Here is a 23980-nt window from a genome sequence, read left to right as displayed (position 1 = left end):
GAAAAATGCATTTGTGAAACTGATTTGTTTGAAGGTGGTTGCCATGCTGTTTGAAACAAGATGCACACTATTCTTTTAGAGATTTCCAAGGCAAGCTTGCACACTCTTCCTAACTGCTAGGAAAAGCTAAAAATAAACTTGTGCTCCTTGTAAAATTTGTAATTTCTTCATTATGATGGAATGCAACAAAACATCTTGCCCTTGGGTTGCTCTGTTTCAGCCAAAACAAATGCAAATGGCTTGTCAGATGACAGCTGTTTGATAAGGCTCCTCTACAAGACCTGCATGCTTTACTTTTTTCCGTGAAACTTGGGATGAAAGGCAGAAGGCAGGAAGAGAATTAATGTAGCATACAGTCTAAAGGCAATGCTACAACCGTGATTAAGTAGAAAAGTTAAAAGGCACAGATTTTCCACAGCCTCGCTGCGTGCAACCCATCCGTGTAACAAGTTGACAGGCCTAGCGCGTCAGCTCCATCATCCTCTCCGACAGCTAAAACGCAGCATTGCATCCCTTTTCAGAGAAAATTTGCGTCTGCACCATGAAGCGTTGTACATTATTTCTTAGCACTGCAGGGGGCTCAAGTCCATATGGAACCTTCACAAATATTACCACAGATCAAACCAGCGGCGTTTCGAGGCAGATTTGACATACCTATTTAAATGAACAGCAGGGGTCCTCGGGCTGCCTCAGGCTGTGCAGGAGAAAACCTCTGTGGAAAGCCTATGCTGCAGCTCCATTACTCAGCAAAGACACACTCTACATTTATCATTCATTTCATTTCTGCCAGGGCAAGAAGCTCATTTGCCCAAGGTCAACAACAACAACAGAAAAAAAACAAAAACAAAAAAACCCCACACCAAGAGGGGAGGGGTGTTTTTTTATTCTCCCAAAGAAATAAATGTACCTGACAAGTGGAGATTTTGTCCTTTGGGTACACAGAACACAAATAAATATCAGATAATTCTAATAAAAACACTACACTCAGTAACGCTGTGCACTGAATTTGATAACATAAAATGTATTTTTTTTGACAACAGACTAACCATAGAACTAAATTTTTAAGACTACCTAATGACGAAACAAAATCTGACACGATTGTCCAATTAAATATTTCTGCATGTGTTATTAATGCTTTTGTCTTCTGTAAGTACAGGTAAGAAACGTGCACATCTTTCTATAAACTCTTCTAAAGAGGTAGATACTGCTTGCTCCATTGATGGTCATACATATGAAATGTCTGCTCATAATCCATGTTAAGACTCAGGGTCTAGTGATGTTCTATTAGATACAGCTTTTTTCATAAAGGTAAACAGATGCAGATCCTTTACTCCTGGAACCATACCAATCAGAAAAAGCCTTAAGTTTGCATGAATGGAACAGTCCTAGAAAAAAATCAATTAAGCAGTTTAAATGCAAATTTTCTTCACACTAAATGTCAGCACAAATAACATTTCCTATAGCTTTGCCCTTCAAGGGGGAAAAAAAAACCAACACCAAAACCAAACTATTTGTTATTCTACAATGAATTTTCCTAGAACTAGCCATTTTTGTTGTATATGCATTGTCCACTACTAACGTTATGCCACTAAGAAGATACAGCCTACAATAAAGCGTTCAGACTATTCAAACCCAGTCCATAGCCAAAACTGTAAAATAGACCAAAAATTAAAGCAAGAACTATTATGCAGTCCGCTCTCTTAAATGTGACATAAAAATGCCCCTAATAACAGATATTGTGACATAAAAATATACATTGCATTTAGCTTCAGTAGTGATATCACGGCCTACCATGAAAACATGAGTAAACTCAGGAGCTCCTGATACACATTATTTCTTACAGATTATAACATACTTACATGCATTAATGAATAATATGCCTGTTTGCCAGTATAAAAAAGAAAGTGAAGTGGTCGGCCATCTTCTCCCCACTGGATTTCTAATGAAAAGCAAGATTAGACAAGAAAGCAATATACACTAACTAAAGAAAGACACCTTGTATTTAATTGCAGTTATAAACCTCTTTCATAATATTGATTACCTTTTTAAATATCAGGGAACAAAGACATTTTACATGTATTCAACTTGTCTGGAAGTCTAATGATTTAGACTACCTTGTTAAAAACTAATCTCCATCTGCAATTATAACCAAATATTTAATATAATATTTCTAAATAGCATTTAACATGAGGGAATCCCTCATGTACATCTTAAATAAACTTTCAAAGACTGTATAGTTGGTATTACAGACAGAAATATCCATTTTAGAATAGGAAGAAGTACATATGAAGAGACAACTGAAATCTACATAATGACTGTGAAAGATGAACGATTAACAGCTCCAGAAAACAGTACTTTAAACCCAGAGCAAATTTTTTGTTAGTATAATATGTCTAAACTAAACTAAGTATTCATACAATTGTCTTTCGCAGGTAACATAACTGTATTCAGAACTTGGGTGATTTTAGGACTTGTTCATGTTAATACATTTGGGATATTTAAATACAAAAGACCTATGCTATAGTTTACATAATTAGCTCAGCAAGAAAACATACATTCCATATCATTCAACACATCCGGTTTTACTCATTTAAAATGTTATCTAAAGACAAATAAATTTCAACTTCAGAAAAAAAATCAGCTTAAATATAACATGGCAAAGAACTTTTCCAAATAAAGAAGTGACAAAAATAAAAACTTCAGAGTTTTTTTTACAAATTGAACTGTAAAGAAACTGCCAGCCATTTTATCCAGTGAAGTTCAAATGAAGCAATCTATAAGCTGTAGATAGAGATGAGACTCCAAGAACCTAATCTGCACAATATGTATTGCATTGGAACATAAAGACATAATACGGCAGAAGTTGAATGGAAGGATGCAAAACTTACTAGAACAGAAGGAATACAGGGGGCTTTTACCCATGCATACTGCTAGTGGAATGTGTGAATTTCCACGTACGCAGCTGTGAAAGCATATTTTGTTAAAATTACTGTTCGGGGAACATTCTGAAGCATAAATTTACATTTCTGTACTTCCAAGTTATCAAAGACATAACGCATTGACAAGACAAAGCTGCCTTACAAGAGATACTTAATGAAAGTGTTATTTTTAGAAGTAAATACAAAGATATACATTTATACTAATTAGTTCTTACACTTCTCAGGACATAGCTAGCATTTAAAAAAAATTCTTTAGTCCTGGAAGTATATGGAATAGTAGCTTAGTTCTGCCATAAAACAGCCCTTCCATTTTAAAACTGCATAATGATTAACTCTCACGCTTTCTACTTTGTACTTCACAATACTGTGAAGTTAAAAAATAATGCATGATACTATTTGAAAGCTGAAATTCCAAAATTTCAGATAATTCAGACGGCTTTCTAAAAGACACACAAAGCCCCAAAAACATCAAGTATCAATTAATTCCAGGAACAGTAAAAGGAAGAAAAATGATAAGCTTTTGCTGACAATCAGAAGTGTCCACTTCAGACGTGACAGCTCAGTGAATGTAGAATTTCACACCCATGCTACTAGCTCATACTAAATGTGAGTCCAAAGTGGACAGCAAGTTTTAGCATCTCTTTTAAATATTCTACATAAAACTGATTTGGTGATTTCAGTAAAGTTCCCACTGACCAACATACTAGCATATCAATGACAACTGGGACTTCATATGGCATCTCAGGAGCAAGACCAGACACAGTATGGATGCAAGCGCAGAGTTTGGACTTTCGGGTCAAAACTGAGACATGATTGGGAGAGTTTCCACTCTCCCTATTCTTTCAACTGGCAATTTCAAAGCTGGAATTTCTGCACTTTTAGAGCAATGAAGTTACCAGGAAAACTTTTGGTTTAAAATAGTATTAATGAATATTTTATGGCTGTGATAGACAGCTCTGACAAAAAGCTACTGAATTCAACAAAAGGTTTTCCCGTGACTTCAACAGATTCTGCACGTCACCCTACCCATTGTTTATTTTTAAATAATGAAAAACATTTCTCTATAGTCAGTTAAGAAGATGTCTGAAAAGACCACTTGTATTCCAGAATCCGGTAGAATTTTTTATCCTAAAAACTCAAATATCAGATCAGGCTTTTATTGTTCATGTCTTAGCAGTTATTAGGAACAGAAGGGAAAAAAGAAAATCTGAAAATAAGGAATTTTACATATGCAAAAATTCTAATACATAGAAATAATAGTAATTTAAAAAAAAAAAAACTATGAACACTTACTCCTCTGCTCTGGAAAAATTTCAGTAGGATGCTGTAAATAAACAAACAAATATCAGCAAAAGGAAAAAGTTACTTAAATATCATGCTACAGTTATTCAGAAATGCAACAAAAAAATCCTACCTTCATCATAGGCCTGGCTTGTTTGTCAAATAAGCCAGAAGGAAAGAGATAAGCAATAGCTTTCTGAAAACAAAAAAAAAGAGATCATATATGTTATTTTTTTCCACAAAAGCATTATCAAAACACTTCTTAGGTACTTTCTTGTAGAGAAAAATAGCATAGTACAGTAGGCAACGAAATCAGTAAGAAAGAGTGCCGCATATGTGCTGTGTTGAAAAGAAAAGCAGATCATTTCCTCAGGAAAAGTAAAGCCTCATTCTGAAGGCTGCACTTTATCAGGGTAAGTGAATGTTCTTCTGCAAAGTTTAGTTTTTATGGTATGCATTTATCGTAACTTACCAGAACTACTCAAGTGCAAAGACCACTTTTATACACAGTGATTTTCTCCTAAAATTTCAAGTGCTGCGACTTCTAGAGGAAATCATAACATTTAATTTATCTTTCTGAAAATATCAATGTTTGTTAACAGTGCTTACTGACAGACCAAGCATGGAAATTTTATTTAAAGCAACTGGACAAAGCAAAAAGTTTTACACATTTAGAATCCCAGTTTCTACAGACATCGTTTCCTCAAGTCTAAAAGCATGTTTGTTGTAGCAGTAGAAGATATTTTACATAGCCTAAATAAGCATTTCATTGATCACTGCATTTGGACACAACTGTGAATCATTACAACCTTTGCTGAACTTGAACAAATTGCTCAGAGAAGACTCTTAAAAGCCATCTTTCTTCTCCTCAGATACCTAAAGGTTTGCTAAAACAATGTAAAAAAAGTATGACATTCATTACACACTCACTGTTTACCACTGTTTTCACTAAATACAAGATATATCATTCACTTTTACTTAACTAATATCTACCACTATTCATGTGATGTATACAGTTCGTATTATTTGCCTCCAACAAAGTACATATACCAATATTCCAAATCATTATGGCAAAATGTAAGGTTAAGCCCAATGGCATGCATTTCTGTCCAACATCATCTTACTCTCCCTCTTCAATGTGACTAAAACATAATTTAATACAGCAAAAATATGCATTTATGAGAGCTGCTTATTTCCATTTGTTTTTAAAAACAAACCAGAAAATGGTAGCCATCAAAAAACCGCAGATGTAGGGGTCTGGCAAGTGTAGCCAACTTCAGACAGTGGGTAGTAGAGCTTGAATAGAAATCTCATGCTTGTACAGTAACATGGACTAACCGAATAAACCCCTCTGGCAGTGGTCTCATTTATACTTCCATTAAAGAGTATGGAAAAGAAGAATTACAACAAAAATCAGAGTTTAAAATCTTCTCTTAAGAAGAACGGCTCTTTGTTGGTTAGGCTACCTCAGGGCTATAACTTGCTGATAATTTTTTCCATGGACATGGAGTGGTTTGTCAGTGCTTCAACCAATTTAATATGCATGGAGTGTAATAAGACCTAACCTATTACTTTCATTAATCCCCTACCGGCATTCTGAACAGAAATTTTGAGAATTCTGAAGTGAACAAAAGGCTTAACTTGATTTTATGAAATGGTAATTTTGTTTCTCTTAGTGACTACTGTATTCCCATTTGTTAGTCAATGGGCATTTTATGCATACACACAGTAGGTGAACACCTATTTATGAACAAATGGGGATTAATTATGATGACAATAGAGAAATCTGCTGTGAGCCAAATGATGTTAAACAAACACCTTATATAATATATTAAAAGAATTTATTACATGATGACTGTGTGTGTACTTAAGACGTAGTCTTTATACAAGCATTTCCAGAATCTCAGTCAAAACAGTTACTGTAACTATGACACCTTAATAAATGCCAAATATAACAATTTAACATTTATAATGAAGTGAGTGACTGCCATCTGAGACCTTCTACTTCTAGAAAGTTTATTTTATATTGCTTGAGTGTATCCTCATGTCTTTCCCGCTAAAGCATAAACAAACCCTGCATTAAGAAATCCTAACATCTACTTTCAGCTCCCCACACAACAAGTCAGAGAATAATAGCCCACTTAATAAGTTGGCTTTTTTGATGTTCTAAAGTGGAAAGAAATAGAATCTTCCTACCTTCACCCTTTTTATGGAAATGTAATCAAGGATGGGGCATTTGTCTTTACACCCCATTAGGAACTATCCTGAGATGCAACAGACTGCAGCTCAACTCTGTTCAAAAGTTCCTTCTTAAATAGCTGTGTCCTCAGACTGTACTTTTAGCAACTACATAACAAATCTTGGAAGCTTCATGTATAGAAGCTGATTTTGTCTATGCAAATGTTTCTGTTTCATAGAAAACGGGTATTTCAGAAAAACTGTAATTCTCAATACCCATGTGTACTAGCATTAAAATAAGACGGTGGATCAACCTTAAGAATGAGAGAATGCAGCTGGAGCACATAAAAAACCCCCATGAAATATTTTCCTGAAATCTTTTGACAATGTCTTCAGATTTGGAACACAGGCTTCCTTTCAGAAATCTCCATGTCTCAAGTCAAAATTTTGTGGAGACTTCACTGCACATTCTGCATTTTCCTGAACATACAAAAAGCAGGTCAACGTCCCTCTTAAAACTTTACAATCAAGGTTTAAATGCTAGCAGTAAAGTTCCCAAGAAAGCTTTTAGATTTAACTGCAGTTTTCCATTCCAGGAGGGGTCTTCAGCTTAAGGGTCACGGCCCATATCCTTCTTCTAGTGCTTAATTTGACTTGAACTCTAGACGAGAAAGGAAATGTGCTGAATATGACCAAGAACTACTTTCTTCAGGTCATCATTTCAACTATAGAAGATTAATTCACCCCACTCTAGCCTTCACAGGTTCTAGGCTGCTACTTGACAATTCTGTATGTTAAATCACACTGTTGCCACTGTCCTTCTAAAAAGGAAATATTAGTAATTATTTTCAGCAGAAACAAAACTGAAAATCCTGGTTCCTAGTAACACAATGGTGTTTCCAAAAATAATTACGTAAACTACTGGAACAAGGTGGAATGGGTACAGCCTGCTTCTTCTATGAGTTACTAAAAAAAATTGTAGCCATTTCCTTTCAGGATTTTAAACTGTTTGTTTTTAAACCCCACCATTGATCCATGCAGGAAAAAAAAAATATCCAGTAGTCACACCTTTAAAAATAGCAGATCCTAATGAATACATGTTAGTAACCAGATGGTTTACATCAGACATTTCTTAAACTGCCTTGGTAAACTTCACATTCCTGTCACAAATTAAAAGGAATCCTGTTATATCATCACATGTTGAGTGACCAGATGATTCAATATACTGCCCACAGAACCACAATGTCTTTCACCTGCAGCTATAAGTTTGAATTCAAGCCAGTTGGAATAATGAGAACGACCTATTTAAAAAATTATGTCTGGCAGTCCTTCAAACATGCAAACCAATTCATTAAATAATCTGTCCAGCACTGCACACGACATGTCATGCAAATTCAGTATCCCTGCCATGATCCCAGTTTCCCTCTTTATTATGCACGTTGCACATGCTGACTTCTCATCCTCCTTCCCTTCCTCTCCATCTACAGGCCAAGAAGTTTTGTTTGCTCACTCTCTCGAATGTCAGAGACTAACTCTGAATCAAATAAGTTCAGCTGGGTCAGTAAGTGTTACTTTATTTTTATTTTTTTTTTATGTCTTGAGAAATTGAGAATTCAATACTTTAATTCAAATAGAGTTGACCAAGTCATACTGGGATAGGGGGAGACTGAGACAGTTCAGTCCTTAAATAACCTGCCAGAAGTAGGAGAGGTTTGGCAGGGCAAATTGATCTTGCCCAAGTGTCTTCCCACGCTTTTGTTGAATCTACAGCTCAAAACTAAAACATTTCATTAATTTACATTGCTCAAATCACGTGCAAAGATAGTTATCTAAGTAACATCCAGTAAGAAAAGGTATTTTGTAGAAAACAAGAAAAGAAGAAAAAAAAATAAAAATCAAAAAACCTCCACCCTGATGTTCCCTTGCAGCAGCATGCATTTTTAGCAGAGGGCTCACGAATCCAGCTCATTCCTTTTTAAATATACACAAAACTTTAATCATCAAAACACTGAGGTGCGAAGTGACACTTCATGCTGTAACATTTTAATGACGCACCTGAGCAATAGCTGTTTCAGCTTCTACTCCTCAACTTGATCACACGAGAGCCACTTCCCTTCTGAAACCCTGACTCTTGAATCACATTATTTAGCCACTGTACTTCAGCATTTTTCAGACTGAGATGTTTGCTGGAACAGCTGGTTTTCCTTCTAACAACACTAGCAGTATTCTTTAAAAGTTTTCAGCATCCAAAATGCAGAATATTTGGGGTACAATCAGGAATGAATGAAACAATGGGATGTGAAATGTTAACTCTGAAATAGTTTTTTTTAATTTAACAAGACAGAACAGGTTAACCGGGGGGAAAAAAAAAGAAAAAAAATCAGTGACACACCTAAGTTTACCTTGTAAAACAAAATCCTCCTCTAACAACTAACTACTGAAATTTATTGAAACCACTCCGATCATTTGTCACTATTTATCTAAAGCTGAATTCTAGCTTGGACAAAAAGAAATTTCAAGTTCACAGTGATATATCATTTTAGCCTCATCATTTAAAAAAAAAACCCAAAACCCCACAACACAACCACCCACTAGCATTATATGGAAAAAACCCACCTTTTCATATTACATTATTTTTACACTAACTAATCATTTTCAAAACAAAAATTACTGTCTTGTCCAGAGCTTGCTGAGAAAAATAAAAAGCCAAAAACCTGTTGAAAGAAACTGTCATTATTTCTATCTTCATTTCAACTTGTCAAAACACTGAACAATATTAAAAAAGAAAAAAAATACAGCAGTCTTCAGTTCAGATGGACTTTGATACAGAAGAAAATATCAATGCAGAGTTTGGCTCCATTGGAAAAAAAAAAACCTAGAAGAAAACATTCTAGCTTCAACTATTTATAAAACAATACAAAATCCGATATTTCTTATAAGGATAATGCTAGACAACACACTCTTCTTGCAGACAAAGTTCAGAAACGCATTTTGTTCCAAATAATGTTTTTGACATTTCACATATGCCAATATTGACTCATTTCTAAAACTTTGTGTTGCTAAAATTGGAATGTTATTTAGAAATCAGATGTGCTGAGCCACTTTTTATAAGCAACTGAATACAACCTATTTTTATTAAAAGAAGTCTTAATTCATTAAAAAAACTACCCTATGAGGAATGAAGTTTTTACACATTTAACATTTTCATAGTTAACAACCTTACTGGTACTTTTGCAACAATATATACGCTAGTGAAGATAAACGTATATTTTAGATTCAAATTATTCCATCTGCTTGACAACAATCTATTAAGTCAAAAGGCAGACAAGAGAAAATGAACATAGATCTCTAGCTTTTGAGTTTTACTAACTCTTATGGGGAAAGACTATTGCTTTATGATGAGCTCATATCTGCGAGAGCATTTACTGACTGCATAAAAATGAATAATAAAAATACTGGCATATAAATAGGTCATGAAGATTAACACGATTTTCTTATATTAATCTTACTTAGATTTCCAGGCTTTAAAGTAGAATATCACAGAACTGACAGTGGAAAATGAAGGTGGGCTGTTTACTACAACGCTAAGTTAAAGTTAAATCACAAAATAAAAGGATTACAGACTCAACCGGGGAAAAGCACTAGGTCAGGACTGCAATCTCTATTAATTAGGTATCCCAGCTGGGCAGTGGGTATGCAGCTGTTAACTTGATCAATGACTTACCTAAATGTCATCTCTACTGATTCGCTTATAAATTACCAGCAAGTGAGACTAATGTACAGGTGCTAATTTATTTAAACTGTTCTCTGCAGTTCTACATAGCTTTATAAACTGCATCTGGCACCTAATGTTAGCTGTCAGTTGTACTTAGACATGCCTGTCCTAACGACTCTGTTCATTAGAAATGAGCACAAATTATGAAATATTGTGAAAAATGATACATCAAATGGAATGGGCAAAGCAAATCAATTAGAAAAACTTCATAGCACATATTCACACATAGGAGAATAAAACATCCTAGCTTCAGAGTGAGGTCTACAATACCAATTAAAAAGCAATTGGTAGACTTCTGCAGAGTTATATATCAATTTGCTGCATTTTTTTCTCCTCCAGAAATACAGTTGTAATGCACAGCTTAACTTTTCATTCCTAAATAAAAGCATCAGTAAGAGGCAATTCTGCTTCCACAACATCCAGAAGGATTAGCAAGTAAGTCAACTTATTTTCATGTTTAAAACTTCACAAGGTTTAGCTTTTATTAAACTATACGTAAAATTCCAGTGAAGGACAGAATCCTATGATGTCTACTTTTGAAATACACTGCACAGACTGATTAATAGTAGAAGACATGGAGGTATATAAGCACTCATCAGAAAGAATTATTACCGTTCGAAATGTAAAGCTTGATAATTCTCCTGCCAGTGCTTAAGCAGCTTTTATATTTTTATAACAGAAATTTAATTATGCATAGCAGACACTATTACACACTCTAAGTATTTCCCAACACCTGATGGAATATGAAGAAATCAAACGTACCACAGATACTTGGTATCACCAAAACACTACTCTTTTGGCTCCATTTCTCCATCTTTTCAGAAACGGAGTCTGCAAAGCAGTCCCATACTTGTCACCTGCACTGCATTTGTAAAAGCTAATTTCCAGAATGAATCTGCTTTTACTATTGATGGATCTTAGTTAATTTTGTGCAAATGATTATAGTGCTGTGGATTCATAAAGAAGAAATCACTTCTGATATGGTCACTTTCCATTTCTTGCAGTCTTGCTGTCTGTAAGCCTTCGCCCCTACACCCTATCAAGGAAGGAAGCCAGACTGCAGATTAATGCATTCTCCTACCATTCACCTTTCGGGCGAACAACTGAACTATTAGGATCATCATCATACTGTACTAACATGGGAGGTATTCTGGTGGCAGGTCTGTGCATGAATACTTTACAAGAAAGTAACTCAAAAACGTGAAGGTCATTAAAGGTGAAGATCTGAAAAATACAGGAAAAGGAAATTCTGTAGCCTGTACAAAAATAATAAAGCCAATGTAAAGAACCAGTCTGCTATTACTGCTGACACAGATGCCTCCATGAACACTTTTACAGTTGACAGGACCTTATCCACTCTACACTGAAATTGGAAGGGTCTTTACACTGGCATTTGTCTGTAGAAGAGCAAAGCGATAACTATGATTCTGAATTAAAGTTGTTACAGTATTGGTGCATAGCTTTGTACTTGTAGAGCTTGACTTCCTACAGATTTGTGACTTAAAGTCAAGCTTCCCTTATAGATTTTCTGATACCCAATAAAACTCGAGTCTCATTTCAGCCTTTTTCTCAGCAGGCCATTAACCATGTGTCTCTTCTCTACTTTGCTGTCTATTTTCAGAGATGTTTTCAGAACTTAGTTTTGAAACCTGTCAGATGTGTTTGAAATCAGCTTGTATCACCACCCTACAGATGTAGCTCTTTCTCAGCATAAGCATGCTGTCAAGACCTCTTATGTGGACACAGCTATGCTGACAGAATTTTGCCACTGAGAGAGGCAACAAACAATCTCCTCACCCTGAAAAAACTAAACCACACACACCTCTCTCTTGGCACGTACCACATTACTATGTCTACCCTAAGGGCTCTGCTGATATACTGTGCTGCCATGGCTATAGTAACAGTGCTGCTGCTGTGTAAAGAAAGCTTCAGCCATGAGACTTCATACAGCTTCACCTAAGACTGAATGTCACCAAGTGACATTTCTCCTCCCTACCTCTGGTGTGTGATAAAATAAGACAGAAATGACAGAACTGAAGACCAGGTGGGATGTTAAAAAAAAAATAAATCCATGCAACAAAACATTTTTTCTGAGTGAAAGGGAGCGTATCTATACATGAGCCGAAATGACACAGAGAAAGAGGAGGCCACCCATCTGTCAGTTGTCAGAGGGAATGGCAATAAAATAGTATGTTTGGAGCTACTGATACGAGCTTAAATTCACGTCTATATTAAAATCCCAAAGCTAAATCAGAGTGTTAGTTGTAAAACATCCTATAAAATTTAATTTGCATTACCAGCAACCACAGTATCGTACAAGAAAACCTGACCTAAATATACACAGCAGGTCAAATTGTGGGTAAACGTTTCGAAGTGCTACATAAACCTTTACAGTGCCTCTTATAACCTCAAATCAAGGGGATTATCCATTAGTACTTTTAAAAAGAACCTACTGTGCTTTAGCAAGATATGGTATACAGCTCTATACTGTGATGTCTGACCTCACATGGTAGCAGGGGTAGAATCTCTATTCACAGTCACAGTTGCAATGTTTGCAATGTATAGTAGCGTTCTTTCTTATTCTGACAGTTTGATTAAAATTCACAGAAAGCTGAGGGGCTCATGCTGAAGTAAAGTGCTTTCAATATCTGAAACTCTACGGTAAATTACTTCTCCAACAGAGCAACTGTACTTACATCAATATCCTCTTGGGTAAAAGTTTCTGGATCTTCTCCCATCATGTTGGCTAAATGTCTCTTTCCTAGGTTGAACTCTTCAATCTGTTTTTTAATAAATGCCTCCGTGTACTTCTCAGGTCCTGAGGCTCCTACATTTTTCCTCTGCACTGCTGTAGTGGTATAGATTAGCCTTAACGTCTAACAAAAAGAAGAAAAGCAAGAGATTTATTTTATATTTTTGACACAGTGAGTTCTAAATAAAATGAATAGTATAACAAGCCATTCATACCTATAACAAGATTCAACACGTTATTGTAGTAAGTTAGAAAAAGCAGCATTACTCATGAAACCATTTTCTTCCAATTATTTAATGCTATAAACAGATAAACACAATCTAAAAGTTGAACATTTTCACACATTACAATTAATTCAGAAGATTTTTCTGATGGAAAGAAGTGTAGTATCATACATCAGGAACATCCAGCAAAAGCAAAACACAGCACTAATGAACAGATGCAGTCTTAAAAGAAAATAAAAATCAATGAGTAAATAAGCAGGTTTTGCCTTCATCTAAAGGCATCCTATACCAAAGTATGAAAAGAATCTGCGGGGCAGCACTCTCGTGGCTTTCAAAAGCATGTGGCTGCACAAATACTGCTAAATACAAATACTGGAAAGGCTATGGAGCTCCCTTGTTCACAGTGCCAGAATGGTTTTTAAGCTCTTTCACTGTCTCAGAACAATCAGAAAACTAGTAGGGTAGTTGTCACCAGCAAACACTACTGAGCATTGTTCCAGCTCAGAAGTCATAACTCAGGACAGTTACCTTTTGATCTTTGTGGGATACAGGTTTGGCTTTTCTTCTATCAAGATGATCAGGAGTTAAGATGACTAATTTCAACCAAGCTGTCTGCCAGACAAACAGGAGCTTTGCTGACAGAGCTGTAATGTCCCAATTCTGGTCTAGTGCCAACATTATGCACTATTTTGTCTCTCCAACATAAGTATTAAAGTCCTCTGCAGCTTAATTATGCCACAAACTGAATGAGAACTGATTGTTTGTGTGGTCTTCTATGGGCAGAGGGAGGGAGGGATCCACAAGAAAAGCAAAAAGAGCATGTGGGACAGAAAAGCAAAGACAGAAAAAGAATCACTTCTGAATCAGAAAAATGCCCAGTTCTGTTCACCAGACAGTACCCTGAAACACTTCTCTCTAGCCCCTTCAGCATGCCACAGCTTGGCTTTGTGAGCAGACAGTGCAGTTTCACAAGGCAAAGCGAGCCCATCTCACAGCCCACCCCTGCTCCCATTCTTTCCTCCAGTGCCAGCTCTGGCACTCAGACTCTTCCACAGCCAGCTCAGCTCCCTAAATGTGGCAGAATACTAACTTCTGCTTCCTCCCAATGAGCGGGCAGTTCTCTGCTGAGCTGGCAAGTCCAAGCAATTCAGAGAAGACTCTGAGAAGAGCCAAAGCTGACTTGAGAAGGTGGCTGAACTGCACAACCAGAAGCAAGGAAGAAGAGGGGGAGTCCTCTCTTTACCTTCATTTCTTTGAGCAAATTATTAAATTGCCCCTGCTGCTCCTGGAGCTGCAGCCTCAGTCTACCTTTAGCCAAATATTAAAACCCAAACATGCACAAAGTGAGCTAGCTGGGGTTCTTATTATGAGGAACAGAATAAAGCTAGTATTTTAAATGATTAAATGTTCTCCGACTCGTGAGAATTGTCTTCTCAAGATCGCAATTTAGACATGCTGACCATTTTGACAGATTTTACCATTCTGAGTTAATCTAATATGAATAACATAAAATACTTGCTATCTTCCTGTAACTAATACAAATACAACAGTAATATTCAAACCCAGTTATAACCACAATGATACAAACACACACGTGTCTCACCAGAACAAGATTACATGGATATATTTGCAAGACAAACACAAAAGCAAACTGAAGTTCCACCTTCTGTTAGTAACATGAGTTAGCTTATGTGAACTTCTCCTGTGACTTGAAGCTTTGGGTGTTCTGTATTACATGGCCAAGTCCTACATGAACTGGAAACAAAACACAGCTTTTCTTGTACAATTTTCTTGTTATAAATTGTCACAGAGCCCAGTTGGTATTCTCGACATCTGGCAGCCCAGGATGGACTGGTCCAATGCATCCAATTTGCTGCACATATGTAAACAGCTATTCACGATCAATTTACCTGTCCGTGACTGAATAAGGCTTCACTATACAAAAACTAACCACCTCACTTAAAATTTTAATTTGGAATAAAGACTACAATACCCTGCCTTAAACCTACACATGCCTGTGCTGCAGGATAGGTCCTATAAATTCAATAAGGTTTGATATAAAAGGTAAAGTAATCTTTGAATAACAAGGTCACACTAGATGAAAAGAACAGACCTTCTATGCTTTTACAACCTGACATAGATAAAGATATGCCCCCGAGGTACGTACCTCAGAAAAGTAACCAATACCTCTGCCAGAAAAGATTTAAAAACAGCTCCAAGACAGAATTTGGTGCTGAAGAGGCTGTTGTTGCTTTGTTTTCTCCACAGCTTATATGTATCAAACACAATGCTAGTCCTGGTTTGCCTCTTTTTTTTTTTTTTTATATTCATGTTTTCTGTAAGGTTACATTGATATATACAGAATTAAAAGAAAAATAATCAAAATTTTAAATGTACACATTTTCCATGGGCAAGGCCCTTGTGATTTCCTTAGAAAGCAGAGGTATCTCTCCATATTCCCTATTCTTCCCTCCTAGTCGCTCCTCAGGAAAGAATTCAATTCATCTTCTGTCTTACTTGTCTTAATAGTAACTAATTATTTGTAATTCTTGTTAATGAACATATGATTCCTTATTACTTGGCCCAAAATTGCTTTCTCTCTGCTATGCTTTAAACAGAATACTTTAAAAAAGATTGCTTTCATCTTATTCCTGTCAATTTCTATTGTAATTTTCTCATTTTTGTCCTCCTTCCCTCAAGCTATTCATATTCTTCCCTAGTTTCAATTCGTCACTAATCAAAAATCCCTGGACACACAAACTGTTCATAATTAGAAAACAGCCTCTTATGCAAATTAATATCTATTGTATAGGGTACCTCTTCTGGGATAAGAATACTATTTCATGGGTGGTACAGGCAAGAGCTGCAAAGCACAGCTAAATGCTTCTGGCATTTCAGTCAAATAAGAAAGCAGGCTCCTCTGCTTTCTAGAGAAAACCACAGAGGTTTGCATTCACTTCTTACACATTTCATAAATCATTATTGCAGACAGCAGCCTCATCATTTTATAAATAATAATGGTTATTAACAGTACTCCTGAAATAATAGGCTCTTCCACCAGGACAGGGGAGAAGGGAAAGCCTTTACTTCTGGACACAATTCCTTGGTATTAACCCTCCCCTCCTGACTCCTTCCGGAGCAACCTAGCATTAAAACACTTTGGCAAATCCTGATTTTCCAGGGAGACCATAAATTTATAGCAAATCAGCTTACATAAAATTTGCCTTAGGAAAAAAGCAAGCATTTTCAGACAACTTCAATTTCTCTGGCCTATTTTTTCCAAGAAGAGAAATAACCAGGAACTGTGTGCTTACTCGTCCTGTTCATTCTGCTTTACTGGAGTTATATGGATAAAAAAATCAACACGTATCACAGAGGAATCAAGCTTCCCATACTTTTGGAATGGAAGGACAGAGGAATCTGAGACAGGAGGCTTGAATTCAAGAAAAAACATTGTCCTTTTTACAACATGACATAGTTACAGAAACAGAAGACACCAAACGATGTGGCATGCAAGCAGTTGCACTATTTTCATGCTGCTTCCATGCTCTGAGCTGGCAGACTTCAACCACCTCCTTTTCCAAAACCATGCAGCGCACAAACAAATCTGTACTAAAAAGTTATCTTTGGGATAGAACTTCACTAGGAGATGTGGAGCTGGAGGCATATAACCCCATCAGCATGCAGGACCAAAGCTGCCCTGTGTCCGTTGCTCCGATTACTGGCACAGCTAGTGCTGCTGAACCCAGCAGGCATACAAGATACCTACAGCAGTCCTCTGGTCACTTGTTGCACAAGAAAACACATCTATTATGTCGCAATCATACAGAACGTAAATGTTCAGATCCCAAGTTTCTAAAGAATTACTTATTGTTCAACAGGCAAGTTTTGACTTTCTAGTGTGCTGTTTTACAAAAATGTGTTTTCATTAATTTTCTTAAACAATATTTACATCAGCTCAGATTTCAGTCAGCCTACAAACTACTTAGGTGTACCAGTATCAGGTTTATGTTTTAAGATGCATTTTGTAAAACACATCAGAAAGTATCACAAGGTGTCAGCAAATATGCATAAGTGATTTTATATTTCTTTTTATACCTGATTTCACAAAGTATTTAATCAGGAGAAACTTTTTCTCAAAATGAAGCCTCTTGACAGTTGTAAAACTCCATCTCCTCCACTCAGAAAAATCTCCTTTCTGAGCGTATTTGACCAAACCTATGTATTAAGTTTTGCTTATACTGTGTACTATGGAACTAAAAGATAGCTCTAGATGTATAGATATATGGCAAGTGTTATATGTGCATAATGGAGAACAGAATTTAGATCCGGCTGTCTTGAGGCACAATGATTAGGCACACTAATGAGCTCTTCAACCCTAATTTAGTTAACAACTGCAGAAAAAGCCACTCTATTCCAAGTACGCAGTTCTGAAAGACTGTCACCAAAGCGCTACCATCTCTTTCTGATATCAGTATATACACCATCCACAGTGATTTAGATAAGGTATCTGACCCAATCAAATTAAATAGCCTGTATGGTACTCTGAACTCTTCTGTTGAGAACAGCTATTCAATCACATTGGAAGTGACAAACAATAACTACAATAGATTTTTTTTTCTTTGTAAATTATGCTAAATCTCTGTGGTTTGCTTATTAGAAGAACATGAAACTAAACGTTGTTTAGTCAAAGCTAAGGGAACTGGAATTACAAAGTTTCTCTCCTATTTCCTCTCTCAATGCAAGATACTTTCAAATACAAAAAAAAATCCCAGGAAATTAAACTGTTTCCCTCATTAAGATAGACAAGAAGTAATGAACATAAAATATTTATAAATTATAATAAACTTATGAATTATCACAGAAGGACAGCAGTTGGAAGGGACCTCTGGAGATCATCTAGTCCAGCCCCCCTGCTAGAACAGGATCACATAAAGAGGTTGCACAGGATCACGTCCAGGTGAGTTTTCAATATCTCCAGAGAAGGCGACTCCACAACCTCTCTGGGCAGCCTGTTCCAGTGCTCGGTCACCCTCAGAGTGAAGAAGTTTTTTCCTCATATTGAGATGGAACTTCCTGTGTCCCAGTTTGTGCCTGTTGCCCCTTGTCCTGCCACTGGGCACCACTGAAAAGAGTCTGGCCCCTTCCTCTAGACATCCACCCTTTAGGTATTTATAAGCATTGATCAGATCCCCTCTCAGTCTTCTCTTCTCCAGACCAAACAGACCCAGCTCTCTCAGCCTTTCCTCATACGAGAAATGTTCATGTCCCCTCATCATCTTTGTAGCCCTCCGCTGGACTCTCTCCAGTAGTTCCCTGTCTCTCTTGGACTGGGGAGCCCAGAACTGGACACAGGACTCCAGATGTGGCCTCACCAGGGCAGAGCAGAGGGGGAGGATAACCTCCCTCGACCTGCTGGCCACGTTCTTCTGAATGCACCCCAGGATACCATTGGCCTTCTCGGCCATGAGGGTACGTTGCCGGCTCATGGAGAGCTTGCTGTCCACCAGGACCCCCAGGTTCTTCTCTGCAGCGCTGCTTCCCAGCAGGTCAGCCCCTAACCTGTACTGGTGCTTGGGGTTATTCCTCCCTAGGTGCAAGACCCTACACTTGCCTTTGTTGAATTTCATTTGGTTCCTCTCCGCCCAACTCTCTAGCCTGTCCAGGTCTCACTGAATGGCAGTGCAGCCTTCTGGTGTGTCGGCCACTCCCCCCAGTTTTGTATCATCAGCAAACTTGCTGGGGGTACGCTCTGTCCCCTCGTCCACGTCATTGATAAGTATGCTGAACAAGACCAGACCAAGCACTGACCCCTGGGGCACTCTGCCAGCTACAGGCCTCCAACTGGACTCTGCGCCGCTTATCACAACCCTCTGGGCCCTGCCATGCAGCCAGTTCTCAGCCCACCTCACTGTCCACCCATCCAACCCACACTTCCTAAGCTTGCCTGTGAGGCTGTTATGGGAGATGGTGTCAAAAGCCTTACTGAAGCTATCAGATTGGTCAAGCATGATTTCCCACCCAGTGAATCCATGTTGACCACTCCCAATAACCTTTTTTTCTTCCACATGTGTAGAAATGACATCCAGACTGAGCTGTTCCATCACCTTTCCAGGGATGGAAGTGAGGCTGACTGGCCTGTAGTTTCCTGGGCCCTCCTCCTTGCCCTTTTTGAAGATCAGGGTGACATTGGCTTTCCTCCAGTCCTCAGGCACCTCTCCTGTTCTCCAGGACCTTTAAAGATGGTGGAGAGTGGCTCAGCAATAACATCTGCCAGCTCCCTCAGCACTCGTGGGTGCATCCCATTGGGATCCATGGATTTGTGGGTGTTGAGTTTGCCTAAATGATCTCTAACCCAATCCTCCCTGACCAAGGGAAAGTCTTTGCTGCTCATTCAGCAGCGGGCCAACATTTTCCCTAGTCTTCCTTTTGCTACTGATGTACTTCATTCTATAAAAATAAGAAACATAAATAAATAAAAATCCCTCCAGCAAGTGATTTTTAGGATAGGCATCATAAAAAAGTTCCCTAACAGTAAGGACAGATAAGTGCTTGATGTAAGAAATGGTCATACCAGATCAGAACAATCGTACATCAACTTATTACCCTGCCCTCAACAGCATCCTGTATCAGAGGCACAAGGAAAGGACAAACAAGTAGTGATAATTTTCCCAGGGCACTTCACCAGTTTCCAGCAATCTGCAGTTCAAAGACATGCTAATATCTTGTTTTTAACAGTCCTCAGTGGAATTTCTTCCAAGTTTCTTAGGTTGCTTTTTGTATTCACATAAATGCTTAGTATCCTGAACATCCTCATCAAACAGTTCCACAGGTTAACCACACCTAATGGAAAGAAGAGTATCTTAAGTTTCCTGGGCCCTGCCTCCCATTAGTTCCCTTCATATCCTTTGGTTCACAGACAGTTAGATGATTTGTATATAGCTATAGGCTCAGGTACTGAACCCATCTCTGGGAGTGAGAGGAATAGACAGATGATCTCCCCAAGGCCCCTTCTACAGTGACTCCTCCTTCGAGATCATTTCCTTGTTTACAATACAAAGAATTTTCAGCTCAAACTCAAGGAGGTGCCTGGACAGGAAATCTAAGTTACTGTCATAATCATACCTTTGATATAGGATAATCAGAGCAACACAAACTATTCCAACTGAGAACAAAATCAAGTCTTTGAGTATTTTCACCCTCTTTCTCATTCCTTGCACAACTTAAGCACCTGTATTTCTGACTGCTGCATAAAAAACTAACAACACGGGAATCAGGTCTTTTTTCATTATGGGCAAAGTTAATCTAGAAATAACAAATATAAACAGTTCAAATTGCTCCTTCCAGTATTTCCTTTCATTTCCTTACTGCATCTATCTTCTGTTACCCCATGGTTTGGTTTAGTTCAGTCACCAAACAGTTCTTCAGCCCTTATTATCCTAAATTACTCTGTAACTTGAAAGCGTTACCAGCATGCCTTTTTATCCACTTGCTAGTCGCTCATTAAATATATATACAGGTGTATCAAATACCACTGCACAAACACAGTGGCTGTCCTCAACGCTGACAGCAGCTAAGCTTTTTAATTAAACAGCAGTCAGCTGAACACTGGTATCTCTCAAAACAAACGGGTAATTCTGTGTAATCAGAAGTTATCGCACTTGTGGAGCACATTTCTCTCTCCACTGCAGGAATTGGGAGACTTCATTATCTACTGACCTGCTGACCAAACACTATTCAAGATGATCAACACAAAAAACTACCACCTTAAAGTACTTCACTTTTGTGTATAGCTTTGGTCTATACATGGTTCTGTTAATTCTAGTAGGATTTATAATAAGTCAAGGTTTAACTACGCTTTTTCTCTACATTCGCACTCCCCGCCCCAACGCTGCCTCCTCTCGGCGCCAGCCCCGCGCACACACCGCCGGCGCCCCGTAGGCCGCAGGCCCGCCGGCCGGGCCGCCCAGGGACAGGGGCAGGGGCAGCCCCACACCCCAGCCCAGCCGGGGCCTCCGAAACGAGCGCGGTGTCACCCTGGCAGGGACACCCCCGCTCCGCACCGCCCCCTCCCGTAGCCGCGCCGGGGACGCGATGCCCCCCCGCCGCCACCTTCATGCTCGCCCCCTGCCACCGCACGGACCCCCTCCCGCCCCCAAGCAGAACCCGGGGGACCGCAGCAGGCGACCTCCGCACGCTGGGCGGCGACGAAAGGGCCCGGCCCGGCTCTCACCTGGGCGCACGGCCCGCCCGGCGCCGCCGCGCTCCAACGGCCGCCCAGCCGCAGCACGCGCGCAACGGTCGCCGCCATTCCCGCAGCACCCCGCCCCTGCCGCCAGAGGAAGGCACGGCGCGGCGCCGCGACTTTCCGCCGCCGGCCCTGGCGCCACCGATTGGCGGGCGGGGCTGGGGGGCGGGGCCAAAGCTGCGCCTGCGCGCTGCTCCCCATTCCCCCGGGTGTGCTGTGTGCCGTCCCGGTCCCTCAGCCTGCGTGGCTCTTGAGCCGTGGGGCCGTGTTTCGGGCAGGTTATCAAAATCTATTTGAAATGTAAAACATATCGGCATTATTAAAATTCAGACTGATGTTTAAAATGATGGTTTATAACTTGCATCATGGTCGCGCTGGGGACCAGGTCAGCAACAGGCCCCGGGTGTGTGCCTGTCACCTGAGGTGGGCTCTGCCCTGGTGATCCCCACCTCTGAAGGAAAAGGCTAAAATCGAGACTCTTGTTTAAGCAGGTAGCATTGGAAATTGCAGCATATCTGGTGCAACACCATTGCTCTGGAGAGTTGTACCAAAAAGTATATTTCACCCTAGCACTGGGGTTTTTTCAATGGAAAAAAATGCCATTTTTTAGAAATGCAGCAGTTGTCTCTTGCTGAGGGGGAGGTTGATGTCAATTCTGTCACCTCCCAACGTGACATTAATCTGGATGCTGAACCGTGAGAGCTTGAGAGTTTTCATGGTTTCTCCAAGTTACTTAGTGTATACCCTTAGAGGTGATTGGATTTTAGCAGTAGTGTTTTCTACCACAGGAAAAGTGGAAATTAAATAAAAATTTAATATAAAAAATCTCTACTTTAGACTTATTTGGACCTTCTCTTTAGGAGCAGTTTTTACTTGAGAGGGAATTCTGGAAGGGAATCTCTGCTTTTCCAGGATTTTCTTTTCACTTTTTTCACAGGTGGCTCTTGCCTCCCCCCATGCAGATGTAAATATGATTTCCTCCCTGGGATATAAAAGAGGGTTTAAGAAAACTGCCCATGGGCAAGGGAAATCACCCATACAGGGAGGTCAAGGAGAAGCCACCTGGAAAGGTGCATTTATTTTTGCGGTTACCAACTGTGAAAATGAAAACGTCAGTAGTTTTGTTGACATGGATACATGCAAGTGAATGCAATGAACACTACACCGAAGGACAGCGGTGGAGTGTCTCTCCTGTGCACACCTGGCCAAGCACTGGGAACTGCAGCCATGCTTTCGATCACAGGGTGCATAGGGATGGCATTTGGTTACCAGCTGTTTCTCCAAAAGAGAAAAAAAGGGGGTTGGGTTAGGGGCAAAGTCCCACTGACTCAGCTCCTGGAGCAGCCAGCAAAGCTGAAGGGGTGGAGAAAACTTGAGATGGTCCGACCTCTTCAAGGTCCGTGGTGAATCTCATCTGCTATCTGTCGCCCCGTGGCTTGGCTTTGTTCAGTGGCAGAGGAGCTCCTCGGTCCTCACTGCACTGAGCAGTTGTCACCTCTCGTCCCTGTCAGCTCTACAGAAACAGAGCCACTGGAGTGAGCAGTTTTCATTCCCCACATATTATTAATTATCAATTAAACTGAAAGAGCAGGGCCACCTATAAAATATTGTCCACTTGGAAACTGGTTAATGTAAATCCAACTCCCTTAACTCCCTAAAACTATCGACTCCTATACCCACTGTGAAAAAAATCCTAAATGCTTTTGGCAGTCTGGAGCATGTTTCCAATGACATGAGAGTTCATACAGTCCATGGTTTCCATCTGAGGTCAAAATTGTTCTCATGAACGATTCTCTCAAAGGTGAAGGAGTAGTATGTGGTCTATGTGGAGTCCAGCATTTAATGACAAGGGCCATGTTGTGTCTCTCTTCAATCTTTAAAGCAGTCAGCCCTTAGAAATTAATGACTGCCCCTTTGAGGTGGAAGACTTTTGCACAAATTTCAGGTATGTTTCCCAACCGTCCTGCTGCTGCCAAGGAGTTTACCTGGGCTTGCTTCTCCCTGGAAGACACTTCTACAAAGATGCCTGGGTAACCGGTTTCTAGACTGGTCGTATAGCTAAATGCGAGTGCACATAGTCCTTACTTGGGATGCTTTGAAGAAAATGTACTTCTGTGCCGGCCATGGCTATTGTGCCCAAAAAGATTCCTTCTAGTGGAAGTATTGCCACTCCTGCTCAAATGGCAGGAGTCTGAGTTTGCCAATTCAAAATCAGTTTTTAGCACAAGCCAAGGTAAGATAAAAATGAGAAGAAGTTATTTACATGCTCAACCCACTGCAACCCCATCCCTCTGTCAAAAGTTTATTAAGACAGAGGTGGAGGGAAATGCAAGAAAACCGTGTTTAATCTACTTATCCCAGGATTAACTCCAAAGGGCTTCTCTTTCTATCTCTGCATTTAGTTGACAGAGTGTAGATGCTTACCTAATCCATGCAAACTACCCTGATGCTTTACTAAGTCCTCTGCAGATCTTTAGTCTCTTGTGTGGAAGGAATGTCCTTTTTTGAGCCCAGCTGGGCAATGTTCAACTCTGGGGGCTTGTTTAAATTGTGAACCTGACTACTCGTTCTGTTTTAGCCCCA

At 39.3% G+C, this 23980-nt stretch overlaps 1 protein-coding gene across 5 annotated transcripts in view; it reads right to left on the bottom strand.

Annotated features, from left to right (window-relative positions):
- Positions 1-21528, bottom strand: part of MRPS9 (mitochondrial ribosomal protein S9) — a 39081-nt gene extending 17553 nt beyond the window's left edge. Inside the window, exons 1-5 of one of the 5 annotated variants that reach the window (XM_054825663.1) lie at positions 21383-21528; positions 12870-13049; positions 4354-4416; positions 4233-4263; positions 1860-1939 (exon numbers count right to left, since the gene is read on the bottom strand). In XM_054825663.1, coding sequence (XP_054681638.1) covers positions 1860-1939; positions 4233-4263; positions 4354-4416; positions 12870-13049; positions 21383-21460 — 432 coding nt within the window. In that variant the 5' untranslated portion in view covers positions 21461-21528. Of the gene's footprint in view, positions 1-1859; positions 1940-4232; positions 4264-4353; positions 4417-12869; positions 13050-13677; positions 15288-15316; positions 15485-18551; positions 19614-21382 lie in introns of those variants that run through there. The other 4 variants (XM_054825690.1, XM_054825680.1, XM_054825671.1 and 1 more) reach the window with 4 other exon arrangements.
- Positions 21529-23980: the final 2452 nt, after the last annotated feature.

This window comes from Grus americana, chromosome 1 (genome assembly GCF_028858705.1).
Source record: "Grus americana isolate bGruAme1 chromosome 1, bGruAme1.mat, whole genome shotgun sequence".
Classification (NCBI taxonomy): Eukaryota; Metazoa; Chordata; class Aves; order Gruiformes; family Gruidae; genus Grus; species Grus americana.
The sequence above is the reverse complement of the archived record's forward strand: the minus strand, read 5'-3'. Positions and strand labels throughout refer to the sequence as shown.